Source organism: Eptesicus fuscus, chromosome 15 (assembly GCF_027574615.1).
Source record: "Eptesicus fuscus isolate TK198812 chromosome 15, DD_ASM_mEF_20220401, whole genome shotgun sequence".
Taxonomy (NCBI): domain Eukaryota; kingdom Metazoa; phylum Chordata; class Mammalia; order Chiroptera; family Vespertilionidae; genus Eptesicus; species Eptesicus fuscus.
This window is the reverse complement of record NC_072487.1, coordinates 32,211,543-32,238,638: the sequence shown is the minus strand read 5'-3', so window position 1 is coordinate 32,238,638 and position 27,096 is coordinate 32,211,543. Positions and strand designations below refer to the sequence as shown.

At 38.2% G+C, this 27,096-nt stretch overlaps 1 protein-coding gene across 3 annotated transcripts in view; it reads right to left on the bottom strand.

Annotated features, from left to right (window-relative positions):
- Positions 1-972: 972 nt before the first annotated feature.
- PUM3 (pumilio RNA binding family member 3) overlaps positions 973-27,096 on the bottom strand; it is a 41,137-nt gene continuing 15,013 nt past the window's right edge. For 2 of the 3 annotated variants that reach the window (XM_054727395.1, XM_054727394.1), the window contains exons 8-18: positions 26,717-26,891; positions 25,743-25,846; positions 24,429-24,507; positions 22,370-22,468; positions 21,448-21,501; positions 18,175-18,255; positions 11,133-11,275; positions 10,297-10,519; positions 7,737-7,824; positions 5,887-5,977; positions 973-2,563 (exon numbers count right to left, since the gene is read on the bottom strand). In XM_054727395.1, coding sequence (XP_054583370.1) covers positions 2,431-2,563; positions 5,887-5,977; positions 7,737-7,824; positions 10,297-10,519; positions 11,133-11,275; positions 18,175-18,255; positions 21,448-21,501; positions 22,370-22,468; positions 24,429-24,507; positions 25,743-25,846; positions 26,717-26,891 — 1,270 coding nt within the window. In that variant the 3' untranslated portion in view covers positions 973-2,430. The remainder of the gene's footprint in view (positions 2,564-5,886; positions 5,978-7,736; positions 7,825-10,296; positions 10,520-11,132; positions 11,276-18,174; positions 18,256-21,447; positions 21,502-22,369; positions 22,469-24,428; positions 24,508-25,742; positions 25,847-26,716; positions 26,892-27,096) is intronic. The other variant, XM_008144979.3, reaches the window with a different exon arrangement.

Genomic DNA, 27,096 nt, shown 5'->3' with positions numbered 1-27,096 from the left:
AAAAATCTCAGCACATCTGGCACCCACTCAACACATTGGGTGTAAAATGTTGAATTAGACCCAGTCAGGATATCAGAGCCACAGGGTAAAGATTGTGAACATCAGAATAACAAGAAAGGCTAGTGGGCTGAATAAAAAAAAAAAAAGAAAGAAAAAAGAGGAAAATGGTACCTGCTGGAGAAGAGTTTAAGTGATTGTCATTAAAAGTTTGGTAAATAAGAGGAATGTAGTAAAGTAAGCAAATGAAAATAAATGAGGCAGTTATTAATTCCAGGGTAAATAAAATGATTTAGGAAATGTAATGACAGTTTACTAGTTATTTCAATATTTAATAATTTATGTCAGTATAACTGATTTATCAAAAATGATGTAATTATACTGGGAACATGAAGAGAAAAAAAGTGGGGGAGGAGTGGTGGTGAAGTGTTAATCTATATTGTCCCATAACAGGAAGTCAAAAAAAAGTGCCTAAACTGCTATGCAAATCCCGCCCCCTTAAAAAAAAAACAACACAAAAACAAACAAACCAAAAAAACCCTATATATTTAAAATTTTAGCAAAGCTAAACGAGTTGGAAGTAGCTGCTTCTGGGGAGAGCCAGGCAGGGGTGAAGAGTAGGGCAGCAGAAGGATTGCAGCTTTTATTATATACTTTACTAGAGGCCCGGTGCACGTAATTTGTGCACGGGGTGGGGGGGGGGGTGGTCCCCTCAGCCTAGCCTGCACCCTCTCCAATCCGGGACCCCTCGGGGGATGTCCGACTGCCGGTTTAGGGATCAGGCCTAAACCGGCAGTCAGACATCCATCTCACAATCCAGGACCGCTGACTCCTAACTGCTCACCTGCCTGCCTGCCTAATCACCCCTAACAGCCTCTGCCTGCCTGCCTGATCGCCCCTAACTGCCCCCGCTGCCGGCCTGGTTACCCCTCCCTGTCCCTCCCCCTCCCCCTGCCAGCCTGGTCGCCCCACACAGCCTGCTGTTCGGTCATTGTGTGATGGCATCCCAGACAATTTGCATATTCCTCTATTATTAGTATAGATAGTGCTCTAACTTTTAACATTCTGTATTTCACTTTATTTTTTTAGTCTCATAGACAGAAAATAGTAGGGTTCCCCCCACTTTCTGAATGGGCTTTTTATATGGAAAACACAAACTCACAATGTGCTCTGATGTTGCCTTTCCCCCCATTCACCTCCTTGACCCATCCCATTCCCCCAGTTGTCCCACCTCCACCCTTACACTGGGCTGGTGGCAGGGGTCTGGGTAGTGGGGGTTAAGGGGATTCATGCCAAAGAGAAGTACAAATGGGTCAGCTCTTTTGCTTTGGGTGGAGTTCAATGTTCCAGGCAGGAGAAGGTGGCAGGTAAAGTCCTGGGACACTGTTGTCTTGTCAGAAAAGGCCCAGCAATTCTCCTGCAAGTGTAGTTACAGTGACAGACCCTAGTGGGCATCATGTTACAGCAGGCTACTTGGAGAAAGCATCAAGGCTTGATATGTAAGGTAGTCAGGGAGGGCTCCGTGAGCATGAATGATCTACCAAACCTTCCAAGCTTTGTTGCTAAATACCAAGTGCAGTTATATAATTTAAACATCCTAACTGAATGTAATTAAAACTTCTGCACTGTTAACAAATTAGCATCTACTTCCTAACTCAAACCCTATAGATTTCAACTACTTTAGGGACAGTCCCAAAGAAGAAAATTTCATCAAAGGAAACTATTTATAGGGAAAGCCCAGATCCAAAGATAGACAGATTTTCCCGGTGACCTTGACCTTAACAACGCTACCCATTGTGATCCCCTAACTCACCTAACACATTCTCCCTATTAGCCCTAATTTCCTCGAGTAGCTTTCAAACAAAATCTAATGTGGAACGCAATTCATAAGGCAGCTAGGAATGTGGCTGCCCTGGATGCAGGGTACGCTTCCCTCCCTGCATCCATCAAAGCCCTAAGGTGAACAGTTCCTGAAGTTCAGTTCACAACCATTAAGTCCTACCTCACTGCCGTCAAAACTCCCTTTAGCTCTTCTTTTCTACATCCTGCTTTCCTCTGAGGCCCTCTCAAGTCCCACCCCCTCCATGGAGCCTTCTCAGGCTGCTGCTCACAAAGGATGTCTTCCCCTGAAGCAACTCATGCAACCACTTTCTATGTATTTGCTTGGTCCCACTGCATCTGACCATTAAACCGTTTACATCACTGCCTCACACTGCGATGAACTTACTACTCAAGATGATAAAGAAGGTGGCTGGAATTCTTTTTTAAAAGGGCATTTTTAGAAAACATTTTATAAATAAAGTCTTATACAAAGAAGAAGCACATACACCAAGTACACAAATTACCAGTGTGGTGGACCCCTAGCCCTTCTCTCCACTCTGGGAAAACAGATCAGACGAGAAACAATGATTCCATCTTGTTAATTGTTTCCATCTACACAGACAGTTTTTCAAGCAGCATTTCTACTCCTTTGCTGGTGCTTTTGTTTTTCTGCAATGTGGGGATCAGGCTTTTCAGTCCAGCTTTGACTTTGCTTGCAACTTCTTGATCAGAACTCTGGAGAAGGCTGAAGAGAGAAGACGAAAACTAAATTTCATAGAAATCCCTAAATCGTCTGCCAGTGCTACCTGCAGCCACAGTAAACAAAATTTACTGACTTGTGAGACAAGTCTTGTAACTATAAACACATTTTCCCATCAGATAAATGATAGGGCTAGTAGCCCATGTTCTAAAACCACATAAATAAAAATCATTTCATAGTCACTCAAGGAAAACTAGGAGAAACTCTGTTCCATGTAGAATTGGTCCTGCTTTCACTCTGACTATCTTAGTTCTAACACCCTGCCTTAAAATTATTTTACGACATGTATTCTATCTCCCCTTCTCCACCTGAACTCAAAAGCAGAAACCTGGTGTTTTTCTCCATGGCACCACGTGTACAGAACAGATGGCCAAGAATGCTCACTGAGCCTCTGAATTCACATGAATGAACAGGTGCACAGAGAAAGGTAGGGCCGTGAAAGGGAAGCAGTTAACGGCCTCCTTTCTGAACTCTGCAGCTAAAAAACATTTAGTGAAGGGGTGAAGAGCTTTACCTTAGCACTTAACTGTCTACATCTGAAACCTGCCTCTGCCACTCAATAACCATATAGCCATGAGCAATGCTATTTAAATTCTCTAACACTCTTGACCTGTAAAGTGGGATCAACAACAGAATCAGCCGAAACCGGTTTGGCTCAGTGGATAGAGCGTCGGCCTGCAGACTGAAAGGTCTCAGGTTCGATTCCGGTCAAGGGCATGTACATTGGTTGCGGGCACATCTCCGGTGGGGGTTGTGCAGGAGGCAGCTGGTCGATGTGTCTCTCTCATCGATGTTTCTAGCTCTCTATCCCTCTCCCTTTCTCTCTGTGAAAAATCAATAAAATATATTAAAAAAAAAAAAAAAAACAGAATCACCTGCTTCCTCACAGAGTTGTTTTTGGGGCTCAAATGATCTTGTATGTAAAGCACCTAGCCAGAGCCTGGCACTCAGTAAGCATTCAATCAGTGTGAGCCATTAAGCAAAATCACATCAGCTCTGCTTCCGGAGACCTTGCTGGAGTGATCCATCACCAGGGAACGGGGCCCCAGAGGCGGGCTATACGCAGGCCCTTCTCTTTACATAGAGGTTGGGACTCAGGCAGCACACCAGGGCTGAATTTCCTGTTTTCCCCCCACTTCTGCAGGACAGGTACATGTGAACTTCTTAAACATATGCTTGGCATGGTTTAAAGTGCCTGGTCCCTGTAACTTTCATCATGTTGAGAAAGAGGAGGATAAGCTAGCAGCCCCAAGCAGCATTATCTCACTCATGGAATACAAGCAACAAGTACTGTTTGCCACCTATGAGACTGAAAAGTAAAGCCCTTTTAATAGATCTGTGACTCACTAGGCAATTTTATTTTAAATACCTTGGCTAAGCACATGGTCACATAATGCACAGTGATAAAAGTTGATATTTATTGAGCATGTGTATTGGACATAATGCTAAGTATTTTATATGTATCATCTCATTTAATTTTTTCATAACACAGAACTACTACTTATTTCATTTTACAACCAAGAGAATTAAGACTCAGAAGCTGAATAAAGTGCTGAAGGCCACACAGTGAGCTGGGACTGGAACCCAGGCAGTTTGTCTAGAGCTCATGCCTTTAAGTGCTAGACAACTCTGCTTCCCTGGGTCAGTTTTCAGACTGCACACAAGGCCGATTTTCTTTTTCACCCAGAATGCTTTTTCACTTAATGTAAAAAAGATTTAGAAAAAAAGAAAACTGCAAGGGTTTGAAGTAAACTATAAGCAAGCAGATCATTTTACCAAACAAGTCAAGCACATGACAATATTCTAAGAACCAAACAAAAATGATTACTGTATTAATAAATTATTAGGTTATCTATGGTTCCACTTTCCTTCGGAACCCCAAATACTTCATGTGCTCCTGCTCCAATTCTAAGCAGTGTTCCATAAGAACCTATAACATCCCCCATATGTTTGCAATCCACCCAAGGGCAGCTCAGATTGATGAGTGATCTCTATAAATTAATTTTATGGCATTGCTGAAATTTCCAGTTAATTAAGTATAATGAAAGAACGTGTGAATAGATGGTAACCTTTCAAATGCCTGATAAAGAAATTTATATTAAAAAAGTGAATGTTTTAGCTCATAGATTCTAGGTGTTAAACATCAATTGAAAAATTAATTTTAATGGGAAAAGAACAAAATAATATGTGTCACCCATGTTTGTAGATAGTGATATACCTGAAAAAAAGAAATGTTCATATGGAATGTGTATGTTTGTAAGTATATTATATAATTAAACTATATATTGAACAAACACATAACTTTTACCGACATTACAGATGAAATTACATAGCATTTGCATGTGAAATACTAAGGGAAATTCAAACTAAGATTGGTATGTTTTCCAAACCTTGGTAATACAGCAAGGAAAATCAACAGTGATTGCTTTAAAACAATCTACAAACCTACTTTAAATGAATGTTCTTAATAGACAGTTTCATCTGGGAATAGAATATACAAATTTTCGATGACCTGTAAATTATAAACTTAACATACGGTGTCTAGAGAACAATATGTAAGTTAAGCATATGCCTCAATTCACAAATCATCAGTTTTGTATCCATTTTAATTAGAAATAAATAATACACGTGCAGACTTCAGAAGCAAATGCTTTTTAAATAGTTGAAAACAATGAATGAAAATTACATGTAAATCCAGTCAAAATTTAAAAAATAACTGTCAACGTTTTCATAAGGACAAGACTAATTCATTAAAAAGTATATTTTTAATATAATGTCCTGGCTGGTATGGCTCAGTTGGTTGAGCACCAACCCATGCATCTAGAGGGCACCATTCAACTCCAAGTTAGGGCACATGCCTGGGTTCGGGCTCGATCCCCAATAGGGGTCATACAGAAGGCAGCCAACATAAGTTTTCTTCTCTCATCACTGTTTCACTCTCAATTTCCCTTCCTCTCTCTCTAAAAATATCAATGAAAACATGTTTCTTTTTAAAAAAAAGAATACAAATACATTTTGGTCAAAAACCATAAATGTGATGTGACAATTAAATGATTCCTTTGAATGTTATAATTCTATGATCCTGACATTCAAAAGAGGTCAGATGAAAAAAACTGCAAGGACTGATGGAAAGAGTTCTATCTGCTTTCTACTATTTGCTATACTTGTATAGATCATGAGTGACTGAAAGTAATACCGGACTATGGGGAGCAAATGGTGGAACGGAGAAATAAATGTGAGAAGTCTTTTGCATGAACAAGCATTCAGGATGGGGACCCTGCACAGAGAAAGGCACACATTACACATACCTAGAAAGAATAATGGCACCTCGATTTACACCAGCCCACGACTTCAAGTTCTTCATACCAACATGCTCTACAAGTGTTTTTGCAAAACAACCTGTAAAATATATTGAAACTTAGTGGACATCATATACCAAGATTTAAACCCCCAATCTTCCTCTCTACTGCCCTTAAATCTGTGAGTATGTTTTAATAAAAAAGCTAATAAAAAGAGTTCTCTCCCAAACTCCCGTAAGACTAAAAATTCCTGATCAGGTTTATAATGCATTTTTTGTAAAGCCATTTCTTTCTAATCTGATTCAAATCCTAAGCTATGTTAGCAGTAATAACTCAAGAGAAACGCTCACTTGGTCATGTTTGTGCTTCTTTGGTCTACTGAATGACTAAACCCTGACCTGAAAGGTATTCAGGAAGTAAATGTTTGACGGCAGCACCTATGCAACACATGGAATCAATGTGTTCTACTTTTGAATCTTGGCGGGCCTTTATGTCTCACTTAACCAAGAGAGTATGATAAAAGTGATGCTAAACAATTCTGAGGCTAAATCATGAAAGAATCACCCACCTACTTTGTTCTTTTAAAACCAAACCCTACCATGCTGTAAGGAAGCCCAAGCAGTAGCCTAGGGGGAGGAACTGAGGTTGTTGGCCTCAGCCATCGCCAGCCACTGTGAAAGCAGACTCCAACCCCCAGCTGAGCAGCACTCTGCACAGAGAAAAAACAAGCTCCACCAAACCCTGATCAAATGATTATTTTTTGAAAACTACTGTTTTGAGGTAACTTATTATACAGCAACAGATAACCAAGACAGCTAGCCACACACATGTGGTGCTACATGAAAATGACAAACACTTCAGGCATGTGACAGGACTGTCAGTGCATTTTGATTAAGGGGAATAAAACTACTAGAAAATTCCTGGGCTTTGAAAAAGATGATTCAGTACATTGTTTTTTCTTCAAAATATAAGAAGCTTTTCTCTTCTACAAAAAATTTAGTGAAAAATAGCTCCAAGTCTATTCTCAAAGGTAGAGTGAGAAGTGACAGCTCTGCTATATTGACTGCCTTACTAACCATTAGAACTGCAACTTGCCCAAAGACATATGTTCATAACCTGTCAGTTTTTTTCAAATACAGTAATAGAAAGCCCAAACTACTCAAGTGGGGAAAGTCTCTTTAGTGGCTACAATACCAGAGGGAGTTGAATTTACTAAGAGAAGGTCTGGTCAAAGACAGGACTGAGAGGGGAATGGTATGCAACTTTTCAATTAGATAAGAGATGCTGTCTTCCTCGAGAGCCAAGTTTACAGAACAGCCATGAGGTTTATGAAGAACCAATAAATACAAAGCACTGGCTTGCTCTTTGGTCATATGTATTTCAATGCCAAATAGGCACCAGTTCAAAATTCTCTGATAAGGATAATTTTCTTCTGCATATCCCTTCCTCAAAACTAGAGATAAATACCATGCCTTTCAATTGGGGCAATGATACTCACAAATCTCCCCTCACCACAACCCCCACCCCCAATGCACTGCTCTCACCATCCTTAAGAAATAGAATGGTGTTTTAGAAAGCTAGCCAAGCCCAGTCAGAATTCTGAAGTAGCAGAGAAAAGAGGAGTAAGAGGGGGGAGGGAAGGAAAGAGAAAAAAAATTAAACAATTCTAGAACACAAATTTCTAGCATTTACTAAAGCAATACTTGCAACCACCAAATCATTTCTTACTCACACGACACTATTTCTGAACACTCAAGAAACTCATTTGAACTTGCATGGCTGACATCAAGTTCAGGGATGCCAAGAATTACTGAAATCTCACTTAGGCTACAACCCAAAGGTCAAGTTTAACAACCTACCTTCTCTTCCGTTTTCTTTCATCTTTTTATCTTGCTCTATTAACCACTTCAAAACAAGGTGTCCTGCAGGATGTTCTGCAATGTGAAGCTAGGAGAGATCAAGAATACATTAATTTACAAGCTGTTTTCATCAATGCCTTGGCCTACAATCCATTCTACATCACCATCCTATATAATAAATTGACCCTCACGCCCTCATACAAGAGGGCTGCTCCCATGTGGTCAAAGATGGCCGGCAGGGGAGGGTAGTTGTGGGTGATCAGGCCAGCAGGAGAGGGCAGTTGGGGGCAACTGGGCCTGCAGGGGAGGGAAGGCAGTTGGGGGGGGGAACCAGACCAGCAGGGGAGGACAGTTAGGGGTGACCAGGCCGGCAGGGGAGGGCAGTTGGGGCGACCGGGACTGCAGGGGAGGGCAGTTGGAGGTGACCAGGCCGGCAGGGGAGGGCAGTTGGAGGTTACCGGACCAGCAGGGGAGGGAAGTTGGGGGTGATTGGGCTGGCAGGGGAGGGCAGTTGGGGGTAATTGAGACGGCAGGGGAGCAATTAGGCATCGATCAGGCTGGCAGAAGAGTGGTTAGGGGGTGATCAGGCGGGCAGGCAGGCGAGCGGTTGGAGCCAGCAGTCCCGGATTGTGAGAGGGATGTCTGACTGCCGGTTTAGGCCCGATTCCACAGGGATCGGGCCTAAACCGGCAGTCGGACATCCCCCAAGGGGTCTCAAATTGAAGAGGATGCAGGCTGGGATGAGGGACATTCCCCCTCCCCAGTGCACGAATTTCGTGCACTGGGCCTCTAGTCTATATATATATATATATATATATATATATATATATATATATATGAAAGCCTAAGTGACTGATTGACCGGTGCTATGACACGCACTGACCACCAGGGGGCAGACGTTCGATGCAGGAGCTGCCCCCTGGTGGTCAGTGCACTCCCACAGCAGGAGCGCTGCTCGGCTGACCAACGGGCGCCAGGCGCCCAGCTCATGGCTGGCAAGCCTACTGAGCAGTGGCGGCAGCAGGTGCAATGGGGCTGAGATGAACGGGAGCGGCATGGTCTCAGGCCTGGGCTCAGGCTCCTCCCCAGCCACCTGCCACAGCCCAATCCCCTCAAGCCATGCTGAGGGACCGGTGCACAAACCCGTGCACAGGGCCTCTAGTGTACAGATAAGGACTTTGCCATGTTGAAAGTTCCATAAGGCTTAAGAGATCTTTATCTAGAATAACCATTATACCTGGAGGTCTATTCTAATCCCCAGACTAAAATGAAGACATTGTTTAAGACATAACAGCCACTATGAACTAGTTTAGGCTGGGCTTCATGAATCTCGGTTTTAAAAGCACCCCCAAAAAGTTCATCTTGAGATCAAACTCACCACTTTTCAGACTGCAATATGCAGTTCTGAGGTACAAACACACCTATGGGATAGACCCCTTTTGCAGAGAAACATTGAAACCTAATGCTGAATGTTGACATACAGGCATTATCTGATTCTGGCCAAGAAAGCATCTTTTTAGCTCAGTCTTACTCCATTTTCAAGGCCATATCATTTTTCCCACAGTACTTAGGATCTCTCCTTTTGAAGCACGGGAAAAAAGGGGCCCAATTTCTTTAAAATGAAACTTTCACAATGCATGCTCCCTATTTGCTAATATGATCAGCTTTATGAGAGTAGGGGCCAGGGCTTTTCTAAGATCCACAGGCTCCAATATACATCTATCTGTTTGTCAGGAACTTAGCACCTAGTGCAGGACAAGGGTCCTGCATGATCTGGCTTCTGCCTTCCTCTCCTCTTTGCTAAGCGATTTCCAACCCCTCGAGCCTTCTGTTCTTACACAAGTTGAGCTCCTTCCTTCCTTCAGGCTGCTGCACATGCTCTTCCCTCTGCCTAGAATCTTCTTTCTACCATTCTTCACTGAGCTATTAATCCTTTGGGTCTCAATTTAGCTTTCACTGCCCCAGGGAAGCCTTCTTGGGATAGGATGACTCCCACTTACAATACCATAGAACCTGTAGTTTTCTTTCACAGCGCTTATTTCAATGTGAAATGATTTTTTTGAAGTGCTTATTTTTTATTTAAATATTATGTTCCTGTTCACCAAAATGGTAAGCTTCTGGGGAAGAGAGGTAGCATTGATAAATAAATACAGGCAGAGCCTATCAGAAACAGCAAAGACTTTTTACTAAGAGGGAATTAGGGGAGATGTCACAGAGGATTCTAGGGACCCTGAAGGGTGAGAAAGCTTTCTGCATGGAAAGCATAGGACCACAGGGATATGGGCAACACTCGAGACTGAGGGAAGAAGCAAGGACAAATGCAAAGAGGTTCAAAAGTCCAGAACAAATTCAAAACAGAATTAAGAGCATAGAATACACTGGGAAGACAGCTTGGGGCCAATCATGGACAACAGAGAGACTTATTTTTACTCATGGAGTCACAACAAGGCAGTGTTGCAACAGCACTGGTTTGATTTCCGTTTTCAAATGCTCTGTTGATATGCAGTGAGACAATTATCACAGAAATCCTCCTTGCAGCTTCCTGCCTAAGAGCACATACCTCTCCATCCTTGCCACCAGGATGCAGTTCTGCTACTGCCAAGCTGGCGACGGCATTCATGGCAGGTTGAGCGTCTCCAATGGCAGCTCCCAGAATGCAAGGCACCAACACACAGGCAGACTTATCTAGCACCATTTCATGGGCGTGACCTTGCAGGTAGCTTAACAAAGCCGGGGAGATGGATTCTAAGAGCTCTCGGCGCCGGATCGCTGTATCTTTTTTACTGTTGGAATGGGTTGAATGAGTAGTAAGATGAGATCAATGGCAAAGGAAATATGGTGATTGTATTTTCACAAAAACCTCTAAACAATCTGTGGCACACGCTACTGTAATGGTCTGTATCTTTCTGTTATGCATGTACATAAGTGATTTGAAGGTGGGATGTGTCTCTCATGCTTGTGTCCCCAGGGTGTGACTAGCACCTGGCACAGAACCAGCACTCAACAAGTGAAGCTTGCCTTATGTAATAAAAGAAAAACCCAAACCAATCCAAAAACCAAACGGCAACCAAGTATCTTCTAAGACAACCCATGTTTACACTATTTTATGAACTCTACTCTCTAGAATACTCAATTATGTGGTACCAGTAGCTTTAAAAATAAACCAAAACAAATCACACACCTAAGTACAAGGGCTCATAGGCATTCTTCTGGCAGAACACTTTTATTTTCAAGATAAAAAAGAGTACAGGTTTAAAAATGGAATTCTCTTTTGGAGTTTTGGAGAGAGAAGGAGCATGAGAAGGGGCCTGCATGCAGGAGTAGATTTCTGGATGCAGGCACTACTGCAATTAATACATCAGAGGACAAAGGGCACAAGTCGTCTACCATTCTTACCTGTGTGCGTTTCCATCTCCTTTCTGCAGAACTTCAATGATTTCTCGTACTGTATGTGCAGGATCTCGGGGGCTTAGTAGGTACAACAGGACCTTCCTTCCATATTTGTCATTTAATATGTTAGACAAGGAACTAATAATTTCCTGTAAAATTACAGAAACAAAAAAAAAGTGTATCTGTATGCTCAAAGGATGCTTGGAATATGAACAGCAAAGGAGGATACATAGTTAACTATTTCCCCCAACAAACTTAATGGAAAATGTGCAGCTAGCTGTAAAATCGTCTCATTAAAGCACCAGAGATTTACACTCAGAACACAGAACAGATTCTCTGCTGTGACTAGCATTACTGAAAAATCCAAGGAGATTTAAAAACACTTAAAGCAGTTATCTTCAGTCACTATATAACCGATATGTCTTAGGCCACCATTACCAGAGCAGATCAGTTAATTTGCAGCTGCACTTAAGTGTAGCATCAGCATTGATGAAGAACATTCTTATTAGAATTTCCCATTGAGATGTATGTGGAGGGAGATAAAGAAACTCTGTTAAACAGGACAAGTGGATAAAGGCTTTTAAAGTTAGGTTGCTCATTCATGGCAAATGAAGGCTACTTAAGTATCGCATGGGAAAGAAAGAGGGGGTGGGAAACATGCAGAAAGACTCCACAGAGCAGTTACAAGTAACTACACTCTATGAACAGTAACCTTTTCTAGTTATATGAATTTAAGAAACAATGGCAACAATGGCATCACTACCTCAACTAAGCTCCTGTGTAAATTTGCTGTTTTCCAAGACAGAAAATTCACTGTTTAAAAATCCCTTTAAACTTAATAGAGAATGCACAACAGAAAAATCATCAGCTATTTCCCCTTCTAACATTCCTATTTCATGCCACAAGCCTAATAGATACTCAAAGCCATGTAGGTTTTAGCACCAGATAGTCTCCAGAACTGGCTGGGGCCACAGAAAGAATTAGGTCCAATCATGCAGGTTTATAGATGAGGGACCCAGAAAGAGGAGAGGTAACTTTGCCACAGGATGTAGAGTATCAGTGGCAGGACTCTGACAAATTCTGGTCCCTGATTCTAACTCTAGTCTCTTTCAAAGAAAACAGAAGCTCTCTATTAAGGAAATGAATTCTCTATGAGATGATATAGTCAGATCTGCTATATACTCTTAAGTGCCTATTTAGTACAATGAGATCAGCAATTTTAGTGCAAGGAACCAAACTAAAAATTAAGTCAGTCATCACCTCTCCCAAGAAGACATAAAAATGGCCAATAGATATTTGAAAAGATGCTCAACTTCACTAGTTATTAGGGAAATGCAAATCAAAACAATGAGATACCAACTCATACCTGTCAGAATGGCTACTATCAACAAATAAGTAACATGTGTTGGACAGATTGTGGAGAAAAGGAACCCTCATTCACTGCTGGTGAGAATGTAACATGGAACAGCCACTATGGAAAACAGTATGGCGGTTCATTAAAAAATAGACTAGAGTTACCATATGACCCAGCAATCCCTCTTCTGGGTATCTACCTGAAAAGTTTGAAAATGTTTATTCATAAAGATATATGCCCTATGTTCATTGTAGCATTATTCACGGTGGCCAAAATATGGAAACAATCAAGATATCCTTCAATAGATGACTGGATAAAGATGTGGTACATATATACAATGAAATACTACTCAGCCATAAGAAAAGATGAAATACTGCCATTTGTGACACCATGGATGGATTGTGAGAATATCATGCTAGCGAAGTAGGTCAGATGGAAAAAGTAAAAAAAATCATACACTTTCACTCATTTGTGGACATAAAACTGAAAGTGACAAATGAACAAATGAGTAAAAATTCATAGACACAGACATTAGTATGGTGGTTACCAGAAGGAAAGGGGGTGAGGGGATAGGAAAGAGTAAAAGGGGTCAAACATATGGTGACAAAAGGAGATTTGACTTTGGGGGTGAACATACAATGCAATATACAGAAGATGTATTACAGAATTGTACACTTGAAACCTATATAATTTTATTAGTCCATGTCACACCAATAAATTTAATTAAAATAAAATAATCTTAAAAAGAAAAAAATTAAGTTATCAACTATGGGATCATGATACAGCAAAGTCCATGACCCCGAGGTTGATGTCACAAACCCAAATTCCAGACACATTTTCTCTTTTTAAAGTCTCAAACATCCCTCATTTCCTGCACAAAAGTATACTGTGCTTCCTATAATTAATAAGAGCAGCTAAACACTTAAGTGCTCACTAAGAACCAGACCCTATCTTAGAGCGCTATGTTCATCATCTTAAACACTCTTCACAGCATGATGACAAAGGTACTACAGCTTACTTTCATTTTACATGTAAGGAGCCCAAGGTTTAAACAAGTAGAGTGACTTAAAGTAGGTAAGTAAAGGTCACACATCCAGGACATGATTGCCTCTTACCATGACTCTAAACCCCACTCTGCTCTTCTACTTTTGAAGAAGTTTAAGGTCATGTATAAAGATTTCCCTATACAACATAAATGTTTCCAGAGAACAGGTGCAATAGACCTAACCACCTCAAAAAGAATAGAAATTTCAACCATCAAGGAAAAGGAACTTAAAATTTCAGTAAAAAGGGCAAGACAAAACAAAATTGTACACTTCACAGAAGAGGGAGCTCTTTTGTAATTTCAAGGTAAACATGACCCAAAGTGGATTTAACATATGCATTTAAAAAAAAAAAAAATCTTCACCCGAGGACATGCTTTTATTGATTTTAGAGAGAGGAAGGAAGAGAGAAACATCAATTGGTTGTCTCCCACATACCCTGACAGGGGTTCAAACTCACAACCTGGGTTTGTGCTCTGACCAGGAATGAAACCTTCAACCATACAGTGCCCAGGAAGACACTCGGACCAACTGAACCACACAGGTCAGGGCTCAACATATGCATTTTTGATAATGAAGCATTTAGTGCCACAAATATGGGTTATCATTAATACGGATTTTCCTATTTAATGTTTAACCAACCAACTCATGAGAGGACAGATGTTTAACTTGCTGAAAGAAGAGAGTGAGGAGAATAGATAGTTTAGGCCAATTTCTGTAATCATTTAAAAACCCCACAACCTTGCTGTCCTAAAATACTACTACTGGCTATAATCCCTTTAAAACAGTTGCTTAAAAAACAACAAAAAACACACACAATGGGTGAAGTATTCAGTAAGAAATATAAATGGCTGCTATTATTCCTCAATAGACTTACTTTCTCTGTGGGTTTCACACTTAAGGACTAGGGTAATAATATACATAGACGTGGTCAGAAAAGCTTTCTTTCACCTTAACAAGAGAAGCTTATTTCCATGTACAAACTCTATTCAAGGACTAGTGCCCAAACTCATTGAACTTTACTGCCTTTCAGTTTGTAATTAAGGAATTGAGAATCTAAAGTTATGTTTGAGTGTAAAAATCACTTAATTCTCCTCAATCTCACCCTCATTCCAGCTTTCCTACCACAAAAACATATATCTAAAAGGAAACAGTATGAGTCATATTAGAGTACTAATTCATTTCTCTTTAACCTAGTTACAAAGAGGAGAGAAATTTCTAGCGAGTAGAACACTAATGAGTATAGTACATATAGAAATAGGTAAGAAGAACCAGTCAACTATTGCAACTATTGATATGGTTGACTTTTTTGCTGAACTCAGTCTTTAAGCTCAAGCAGAGTAGCCTTTGGCAAATCTTTTAACCTCCTCACACATTAACTCCCTTATCTGTAAAAGGAAATGATGCACTTGCCTGACTTGTGGGCCATTACCAGGAGCAAAACTGAAAATTCACACTGCAAACTGAAAACGGCTATAAAGTAATATATATTATTTTATTACACAATGCAATAGGTTTTGCAGTGGTTCAGTGGGACGGACACATGACTCTATATATAAACATATGTAGCATATTTGGCAACCCAGTAATTTTGTGCTAAGTAAATGACTTAGAGAAACAAGGAGACATACAAGAATGCTCACAGAATAATTTGGAATAGCAAAAAATAGTGACTTTTTAAAATTCTAAGCAATCTAAATGTCCATCTACAGAAAATGGAAGAATAAACTGCAGTCTATTCATAGTAAAACACTATTTGGCATTGAAACAAATGATTTAGAACAGGGGTGGGCAAACAAAGGCCCATGGGCAACCTGCAGCCTCTTTTTGTACATCCTACAAGTTAAGAATGGTCTTTACATTTTAAAGGGTTGTTAAAGAACAAAAACAAAATAAACAGGCAGCAGAGATCATATATATCACACAAAGCCTAAATACTATCTGGCCCTTTTAAAAAAGGCTTGTCAACTCCTGATGATGAATTCCACAAACACAGTATCAAAAGAAAAAAGCAAGTTACATGAGAAAATATACACAATATTACTGACATGGAATCTGTAAACACGCAAAATAGTACTATATACATCTACGTATAGCAAAAGGATAAAGAAATGCATGTGAATAATAATAAACACAAAATTCATCACCATGGGTGTGGGTGGGGGTGGATATGCAATCAGGGACAGGTACACAAAGGGCTTGAACTTTTACTGTATTTGTCAAGTTACACTTCTTTATCAGATAGTAGGCAGCTGAATATCCACTGTATAATTCTTTATATCTTTCTGTATGTTTTAAAGATAATATATTTCCTTTTCAGAGAAACACTGCCGTCAAAGCAGCTGCATCATACCAACAATTCCAGGGTAAAATGGATAAAATTGTATAAGTATGTTTATTTTGGAAAGTAAAGTAGGTGGGAAACAGTGTGTATCTATTTTTTTTTAGAATGTTTTTTATTGATATTTTTAGAGAGAAGAAGGGAGAGGGAGAGAAGCATCGATATGAGAGACAAACATGGATCGGCTGCCTCCCTTATGCACCCTGATCCACGAAACCCAAAACCTGGGCATGTGCCCCAATGAGGAAATGAACCGACAACCTTTTGATGCATTGGACAACACTCAACCAACTGTGTCACACAGGCCAGGGCAGTGTGTGTATCCATTTAGAAAGGTGAGGGCTCAGTTGACGAGGCTGTTATTTCAACCTGGTATTTCAGGAAGTCTGGCTACCCTGAAGAGAATTCTTAGCAACACTAAGCTTTCTTGTGTATTTTGAAAAGCAACTGCATAGTGCAACAGGTTTTTCTGGTAGATGGGTGGGGAAAATGCAAGAGCAATTTGCATCACAGAATTTCATCACTAGCTACATAGTGTAATGATACACAGAAGCTATTGAGCATTTGTCAGTTAAGAGGCAAGAGATCAGTAACTCAGGCCATTCTCGGAAAGCTGCCCCGAGTATGAGAAAGTCATTAAGAATGTGGGTTAAGTAGTGGTGGGAATCAATCTGATAAGCACAAGGAATTAAAACTGTTTCAACAGCAACTTTCAGTGGGCTAAATCTTTGGGGAAAATCCAGCAGACAAATTGTGGCAAATCCTGAAGGAAGTATGCTTTCTCTTGAAATCTATCTGGAACAATTATGCAAATTTTACTTGCCCTGAAAATATTAAACAAAAGCAAACTTTGAATAGCCCAGCCTGTTTCCATTTTCATGAAACAACTTTATTCATTAAAAAAAAAATCTATGGCCTCACATCACTGTCACTGGAATGAAAAACAATCATTATTGATTGGAGTCAAAAGGGTAATAAAGTTACAAGGAACATGTCAAAAAACTCAGTTTGTGACATGAAAGTCTTGCCAAATGGTTTCTTCCCACAATCTTATCCCAAAGAAAGTCATCACAATCTTAAAACAGTCAAGGGGAAAGTTGGAAAATGATAGCAAGGGCATGAGAAACTCACACACACTGGGACCGACAGTTGGAATCTAAGAAAAATGTCCTTCCCCTCTGCTAGCTGATACATTTTCCCATACACTCAGCTCTACTGGTCTAGACAGGCTGCAGAGAGAGGCCACAGCACTGCCACATGCCAACAGGTAATGTCTCTTTCTGAACTCCATCTGCTTCTCTCTGCAGATGGCATGAAAATAGTTTTTGTCACTGAGATTTCTCCAAGGGCCCCATCCATGGTATCAAAGAGAAACGTTTGTGTAATTTTCAGATGAATATTTCTATACAGATTATGTGGTTTTTACAGTGTACCCAAGTTTTGTCCTTGCAACCAATGCTGCAATTTCTTAACCCTACCCCTGCAACCTCTATTACATACCCAACACGACTTGCACACTAGAAATAAAGGAAGGGAAGAGTAGAGCACAGATTCAGAAGTCAACCATTGCAGAATGAAGGAAATGATTTCGGAATGCAGTTTTTACTTTGGAGCAATTCTTTCAAGAGGACAGCTCAGTTTTCTGAAGGCAAACTTAGGGTTAAATAAATTGCATTCAATTATTACCACTTTGTGGTCATTATACTAGGCTAGAAGGAATTGCTGAAATGTAAAAAGGCAGCTAGTATTTTCATTTTAGTAATAATTTTTTAATCTGACTCCACAAAAATTTTTTTCATGAAAGCTCTAGGAAGGATCACAATTGAGTTTTATTAGATTTGCTTCTCCAGCTCAATCAGGACAGATGTATTGACAGGCTGGGTAATTGTGCAGTGGTAGTTTCTCCACAGGGAGAGGGAGAAAGGTCACAGGTGTACTCTGCCTAGATATGAGTTCCTGAATAATTGAAGAATCACTATGTCAACGAATTTCTAATCAAATCTAAGCACTGCTTTGCTAAATTGTCATTTAATATATCATATGGTCTAAAAAGTCATGTTATCCTAATTTAACCATTCTTTTACATATTTAAAACAATATTAATTACTAATATCAAATTACTAGATTATGGCTTATACAGGAATAAAGCAAATCCCCCCCCAGAGATTTAACGTCAACTAATAAATAACGAAATACCATCAAGGAGCAAATACTTCAAAGTCTTTACACATATAGATGTGAAATAACACTTACAAATCCACAAATGATATATCAATGTAACTTAAATTCAAGACCATGATAATTACTTACTGATATGATTATCTGCTTCACAAGCTTAGTATCATCAATACAATCAAATGCCGCCAGTAAAACCAAATGGGAGTATTGGCCCTGTAAGAATCGAAAGCCAGGAAAGGTTAAAAAAATGAACAGCTTCTCCCTCTTATTCCACTCATGGAGTCACTTTATAAAGGTTACCAACATGGTAACCTGCGCAACGTAATACAAATAAGAGGGATAAAAGCCATTCAAAGGAATTCTTATCAGGACCTAGTTAGTAATATTCTAGGTTGATTTTAAAAAAAGAAAAACAAACAGAAAAGCACATTCTTCAATATCAAATAGCCTGGACTCATTTTTTTTTAACTAACCAGGATATAACATCTTTCAAAAATAGGTACTCTGTTAACGAATAGCTACTAAAAAGTTAAACTAAAAAAGAACTGCCATAGGTTTTTTAAAAAAAACCCAAAAACCAAGAATGTAAAACATATAACACTATTATATAAACTCAAATATAATTATACATATGCAAAGTATACAAAATGCATGTATACAGAAAATCCTAGAACATTCTAATGTAATAGTCACCTCTGGGTTGAAGGATAAAATCTTTTCATTTTCCTTTATATATTGTCCAATTTCTTTAAAATAATTCTATATAATTAGACTAGAAATACTAAAAATAAACTAGAACATACTTATATACTGAATGAGAATAAGATAAAAATAATTGTGTTTAAAAAGCATAACAGCAAGAGATCATACAAATACACACTGTGAATTTCACAATGTTCACCTCTTGAACCGATAGAATTATTCCGGGATGCTGATATAGTTCCAAAGAGTTAAAGAACTACTTTATGAAAAAGAAGAAAGTGCATTCAGAGTTTGAGGCCTATTCTTCTTGTATCCTAGATAATATGAACCTTTTTTTTACTTTGAGAGGGCATTTGATTTTGATAACCCTCTTCAGAGCTGGTCTGATGATATGGCAAATAATAACATTTCAGTTACACAAATAACAAAGGTCTAACATCTTTACTATATAAAGACCAACAATCTACTAAAAATGGGCAAAGAAAATGAAGAGTCAGTTCACTGAAAAAGAGAAATACAAATGGCTTTAAGCATATGAAATAATGCTCATTAATTAAGGGCAATAATTAAAACAATAAAATATCATTTTCCACCTATTCTATAGGCAGAAGTGAAAACCCTTGATAATATACTAACTTGGCAAAGGTCTGGAGAAAAGCAAGCACACTTTTATGTTGTTGTTGAGAATGCAAGGTAGTTCAACTATTTTGAAAGGCAATTGACAACATCTAAAAAACTTAAAATGCATGTACTTCCTGACCCATCAATTCTAGTTCTAGATTTATCTTATAGCCATGCTTCCACATATGCACAGAGGACATGCACTGGAGTACTATTTGAAATAACAAAAAACTAGAAACTACCTAAGTGTCCAATAATATGGACTGGTTAAATAAATTATGAAACTCATATAATGAAATATTACGAAGACATCAAAAAAGTGAGGTAGATAGATGTACACATATACCGTATTTTCCGGCGTATAAGACGACTTTTTAACCCGGGAAAATCTTCTCAAAAGTTAGGGGTCGTCTTATACGCCAGGTGTCATCTTATAGGGTGGGTATATCCCAAACTCTATATTTTAACTGGAAAAGTTGGGGGTCGTCTTTTACACCCAGTCGTCTTATACGCCGGAAAATACGGTATGTTGAAATAAAACGACCCCTGAGACAAATTAAGTGAAGGAAGCAAAGTAGAGAACAATGTGCATATAGTACACAGCTTTGGTTTCTGATTTTTTAAGTCTGACACACAGGAATATGCCCAAGCACAAAACATCTCTGAGTGAATACAAAAATAGCTGGTACACAGAATTTAAGTGAGAAATAGACAATGCACAATTACAGTTGGAGATTTTAAGGCTTCTTTCAGCAATTCATAGAACAATGATAAATAAACTAGTAAAGACTTTGATGATCTGAACAACACCATCAACCACTTTGATCTAATTGACATTTATAGAGTACTACACCCTATAACTCCACAAAACACATTCCTTTCAAGATACCAAGATAGACCATGTTAGGCCATAAAATAAGTATTTCGAAAAGGACTGAAATAATAGAGTATGTCAAGAAACCCCCAATATTTGGAAATGACACACTGCTAAATAATCCATAAGTCAAATCCAAGGGTTCTATTAATTTAACTCCCCCCTTAGAAGGAACTCCTTGATAAAAAATACACTGCGTTGTTAATTTCTTGTTACCATCACAATGCCTTAAGGGGATTAGTTTCTTGAAAAAATTTGTTGTTATAAATAAACTATAAAGTTAAAATAATCTAATTTTATTATTTAAAAATATCTTTTACTACTAATAACTTTTAGAACTTTCTACTAACATCTTGTTTATATTTATTTCTAATTTAAAATTTTCAAACTAAAATGTTATACAAAAAGACTTACTTGATGATGAATAATAAATCATAAAATATTCTCATACTCTGAAACAACCCACTAGAGAATCTTATTTCATTTTGTTACAGAAAAGTTAGCTGCCTTTTAAGTGGTTTTATACTCTCCTCCTGGTCTCCAACCCTACAGAAGACAACAGGTATGTATTCATTCACACAGCAGCAAATGTGCTTGAATTAGTATTTACTATATTAAGATGCTGGTAGTTCTCATTAGATTTTTCATAGGAAAAAGTTGTTGATATCACTACTTTTAGTTGTCCAATAAATAAGAAGCTATAAAACATAATATATAAAATAACTCAAATAAATGTTATAGCATTTGCTACTACAAATACAGGGCGGGAAAGTAAGTTTATAGTTGTAGGTATGCAAAACATTAATGAGGTCATTAATGCCTCACAAAAACTTTGTATATCCTCTAATTCACCAGGAAAGCTGTTACACCTTCCAAGGATTCCAAAGAATTGAAAAACTTAACTAGAATTTATTCTAGGCAGCAATTTCCATACATAATTAATATGATTGAACAAATTCACTAAATAACGTAGCAAATATCAAGTCTTCGAAAAATATTTAATAAAAGTAGAAAATTTGTCACTATGCAATGTTAAAGGAGAAATCTCATTTTGTGTACGTTTACTATAAAAATGCATGCAAATGCATAGAATAAGATTGTAATAAAATAAAGAATAAATTTCTTGGTAGTCTTCTTAATTTTTCAAATTTTCTATAATAAACATGATTTCATTTTATTAACAATTAAAGAAATATTATGATACTTACATTAGCCACCTTTTCAACATAAGTCTTCATTGTTTTCACAATCACTTTCCTGTCCTTAAAAAAGAAAAATTGTCTCAACTTTTAATTATAGATTAAAGGTATTTCATAGGTAAAATTTTGATTTAATATTAAGTTGTCATTGGAGTGGCTTTATACTATCCTCTGGTCTCCAACTATTTTCATGAATGAAAATAGTTATACAGCCAGAACAAAAAAATTTGCAATATATTAGCCCTTTCAGAGCTATTAGAATCTTACATTTGTATGTGATATCCATTCAGACATAAATATGAGCCATAAAATTATCAGTTGCAAGGCTAACTTAGTGAAATGACCTTCTTTACAGTGAGAAATGAGAGATCCCTCTTCGAATGTCTGAACAGTCTTCAAATATATAGTCTATGGCATTCAATACATATTTGTTGAAATTAAATTTGTATTAATGTAAAAAGTGGACCAAATACAACTGTCTTTTAAAGGCAGAATTATACTGATCAAAGAAATGAAAATCAGTTCTGTTAAACTTCTGTAGTTAATATGGACTTTCTCCTCAAAATACTTAACATCTGTATGAACAAATGTGTAACTGTTCACTATCTCCTCTCCCTGCTTCCTCTCCCATTAAGATAAATAAATATTGTATTGATTTGATTGATAGATCCCTTCCCAAATAATGACAACTCAAGATTTTCTTCCAGCAGTGAAAAAAATTGGCTGTTATAAACTATAAAGTTAAAATAATCTGACTTTACTACTTAAAAATGTCTTTTACTACTACTACCTTTTAGGACTAGGCCCAAAGGCCAATTCCTGTGAGGCCCTGAGGCACAACTTTGCAAAGATAAGCAGTTTATGCACAACCAGGTTAAGACCAAAGGAGACAGAAAGTCTAAGGAAAGGCAGGTCAAGCCCTTACACTTACCTTGGGCGTGCCATGCCACAGGCAGTGCATGGCCACTCTGGCACCATCGTGTGTGTGCGCCAGGTACACCACCGCTTCACGGATGGCTTCGATCATTTCCTGGGGAACAAATGCCATCAAGGCTTTAGTTTATGTTTTCTTTCTGCCTTTAAAACTAATCTCTCCACTAGGGAGCAGTTAAGTGCAGAGGATGAAAAAGATTATAGGTAGCAAACAATTTAATTTTTCATTTTGTAGACAAGCACATGCATACATACCATCTTTCTAGGAATATTCTTTTCCATCAGGAGTGGCAAATACTGCTGACAAGCAATTTCTATTAAAATACACTTCTATTTTATCAAATATATCTGTATTAAAATACACTTCTATTTTGTCAAATATATCTGTATTAAAATGTCTATTTAAAGAAGAATGCATATATACAATATATTCTAAATGATTTTTTAAGAAAAAGAAGGCTAGGAAGTGGCTATGGTAAAAAGGTAACAGAAAAGCCCGATAAAATAAATAAATAAAATGCTGTTTCCTTAAAGGGAATAGAACCAAAACACTAGTTTGGGCTAAAAAGTTTCTCTTTTTTAGTTTATCACTGGATTACTTCCAAGAAATCACATTAATAATTCACCATCAAAGCACTAAACAATATTTCCCTAATAAAATTAATCTCTATATTAGACTAGGCCAACATTATCAATGACTCTTTAGTAAAAACCCAATTGTTAATTTCTTACAAGGTAGCCTGGCTTAAATTATATTTTGGAAGCTGAACATATAGATGTAAATGAGTTCTGGCAGTTGACAACTGCAGGGCCCCATTTTAGTCCATTCCTAATGAAAAAAATTTATATTAAATAAGTAAGTACAAAGTCTCCTACCAGGAGAGAGGAAGGTAGGTGCCTATTTTCTTCAATAAGGAACAAGCAATTCCATCCTTAATTATCTTACAATCTTTACCCAGGATGAATCTCAACAGCACAGCTTTCAACTTATGTACCTAAACTTATGAATCTCTTCAAAACTCTCCAGCTGGAGAGCTATACATATATTCCAATTATGCTTCCCCTAACCCAAAGAGTTTTTTTTTGTCTCTCTTTTGAAAATGCCCCCAGGGCCAGAAAAGAGTTGCCTCATTACTTTATACTGACATGGGGTTCCCAATGATTGTTTTTGCTATTACTAAAACACATTTAACACTAAAAAGAAAGATTTTCCACCACTGAATGTGTTGAAATGTTAATTTTTCAGTTCTGAAAATAGTCCTGCCTCAGTATATCTAGAACTGTGAGATACTGTACTCTGCAGGGACGGGAGAGAATTTCCCCAAAGAGAAGCAGCAGCTGCTATGGTCACCGAGCTATAAGCTCAGGTTATTCTTGGGAGATTATTTTGTATGTTAATTTCCGGCAGGTCAAAATTCCTATGAATGTTTAGTCTGGCATATGTGTTAGGAAGTCAGTGTTATTATTTTAGTGATCCCTTATTATTAGGATGAAGACAATGAGCTCACTGTATGGTGAGGCAAGCAAAGTTCAAGGGACTAAATGATGAATTCTCATTTGTATTCCCATCACTGACTTGAAGGCCAGTGCAATTTACCTTTAGTCTCTGTTTCTTTTCTCTCTATCACACGAGGTCCAATTTTTCATGGTTCATTTAGTTTTACATAATTGTCCTCCTCTAACCATTTCCCCCCTCTAATCTGTTAACACCAACATCATTTTTTTGTATCAGTAAAGGTGAATTTCAAACTACTTGAATGCTGAATATACCTCTATTTGTTAGTTAATTTTTAAATTAGGTTAGCTAGAGAACACGCTGGATTATAATTAAAATATAAAAATTAAATGGAGTTGATAAAACTATGGTCAATTCTATTGCCTTCTGGTAAAAACCTAAAGGCAATTAGCAGACTTGCTTAAAGGAAGTTTACTGCATTATCTTCTCTAAATAAGTAGCTATTCAAAATTCCCAAAAGACAATGTATATCAAAGCAGTATTTTACATGTTAACATGGCTCTTCTATGTTTTGGTCTAAAAACTAAAACCAAGAACTTACTGATCTTAGCTTTGGGGGCGCATAGGTAAAAAAGTCCAAGAACACTTTATGCACCAATGAGTGCTTAATCACAGCTTCCCTGGAAATAGAAAAAAGGGAAAAGAGAATACATCAGATCTGCTGCTACACTAATACAGACATAGTAACCTCAGTAGTCCTAAAATAATCAAAGCAAGTAAAATGGTTTTAGCAAATTTAATTCATCAAAAGACAGATTATGTCTTTCAGCAATATTAAGATTAAAAAAATAACTTTTAGCCCTAGCCGGTTTGGTTCAGTGGATAGAGCATCGGCCTGTGAACTGGAGGGTCCCGGGTTCAATTCCCGGTCAGGGTATATGCCTGGGTTGCGGGCTTGATCCCCAGTATGGGATGTGCAGAAGGCAGCCCATCAATGATTCTCTCTCATCATTGATGTTTCTGTCTCTCTCTCCTTCTCCTTTCCTCTCTGAAATCAATAAAAATATATTTTAAAAAATATATTATAGATTATATTTAGATTATATAATTTAAAAAATATATTATAGATTATATAATTTAGATTATAGAAATATTTTAGTACTTGCCATTTATGATCAAAACCAGGATACAGATTGCTAGTATTTAACCAGCAGATGAAACCATTCAAAATACACTCTCTTAAATAAGAACATCTATATTTTTTACCCAACAATGGACACATGGTTATAAATCTATTTTCTTTCTGTCAAGCACCCTTCACAATGCATCATAAAATGCATTTCATAAAATAATTTTAGTAAAGTTAAAACCCAAGTAGATCAAAACATTACCAGCAACTGCAACACCTAATTGACCCAAACTTCCTAGTGTGACACTTGGTGAATTCAGGTATTACAGTGGAAGCTGATGATCAGGCACCAACAACTTCAAGTTCACACTGAGTGTTTAAATAGATGGCAGAAACATATTGCTTTTAGGGACAAAGCACTTTTCTGAGTATTCTAGAAATATCAACCCATATTCATGAAACTCTATAAAATATGTACTATTATTATCCCAATTTTATAGATATGGAAATTGAGGCACAGAAAGGTTAAGTTGCCCAAGGTCACATAGTTAGTGACTGAGGAGGCACTAGGATTCACACCCAGGCCGTCTGGACTGAGGCTACATCTTAATCCCTCCACCAGGGTCCAAATGCCAAGAAGGTCACATGCCCAATTTCTAAGTCTTACAATCCAACTGAAATAACATTATATTGGGAAAACTATCCATCATTCTATGCAAGGGCTTTACAAAACTTTCCTCCTTCAAATGCTATTTGTTAAGAAAAAAACAGTAACAGCTTTCTTACTTTTGGGCCATTGGAGTTAGAATCTGTTTCATTTCATCCATGATAAGCTCTAGTTTTTCCGGCTGTACTTCTAATACTTTGTCCAGAGTTGGGTGATCTGCTGACTGCAACAGAAGAAAAATTAAACCCCTCTAAATTTAATGACGTAGATACACTTGTAGAGTAATTCTCGATTATCTCATTCTCAGTGTGTACGCCCACCAACGTACTTAAAAGAGCCAGGCTAACCAACCACCTCAACTAGCCAACAGGTACCTGTCAAGCACCTAGCACACGCCTCATCACAAACTCAAGCAGTCAGCTGAAAATCCTTGCCAACATGTGTTTTGTACTCACCTATAGTGACAGTTACATAAGAAATAAAGCACTAAATTCAACCCAGGAATTAATCCATATCCTTGGATGTAAGTGTGGGCATTTATGTCCCAAATCTGAACTAGATCCTTTAAATGTTCTATACCCATTCCTGGCCTTTTCCAGATTCAATCCCTGTGACTATATCCAAGGTAGGGCCTCTCTACTCCCATTCCTCTCTAGATACAACCTGGAGAAGAGTGATCCACACACATGAAGAAACACAGAAAAAGGCAGCAACAGGGAGCCCAATGCACTTCTGCCAGAGCTGGTCAGGGGGTGGTGACACAGCTTCACTTCTGTTAAGAGTCTTCTACCTCGGTCTATCTGACTGCAGAAACGCAAGTACTGAAGCATTACACGCAGCATTTGGGAGGGAGTAACAACAGTAGTTCAATTTAAAGGGGATTTAAAAATAGTGCCCGGGTGAAAGAGAAAGTATAATCACTTGCTCACTATACGGAAGACAAAATAATCCATGAGAAAAAAAAGGGTCCTTTAAGATGGTCTCTTGAAGGACCAGCCAAAGTAAAAATACAGTTTGAAAACAGGGCGTCAGAAGGTAAGTAACAGCTCATAGGAAAAGCAAAAACGCTAGAAAAATGCTTTTGAAGTGCTACCGTGTAAAGCTGAAATGTGTTCCCATAGAGCTCCTCTGTCAACATGTTTCTCTGCTCTAAAATGGCTTTGTCATTGTATGCGTACTCCACGATGGCCGAGGCTTCCGCGTGTCGGAGCATCTTCCTCACGTGGCCTTTAAAACTTCTGATTATCTCCGCAATCTGCGGTTTACCCCTAAACCCGATGAGATAATGGGAAAAGGTAAGTGATACAGGAGAAGGCTGGGTGGCAACAAAACATAACTTGACACCAACATAACTCCTGAGACCAACTCATCATGGGGGAGGAGTGGTGTCTACCACAGAGAAAGGCTTATGGGAAAGAAAATAAAACTGCCTTGTATTTCTACCTCAAGCTTTTAAGTTACGAGGTAGCCGAA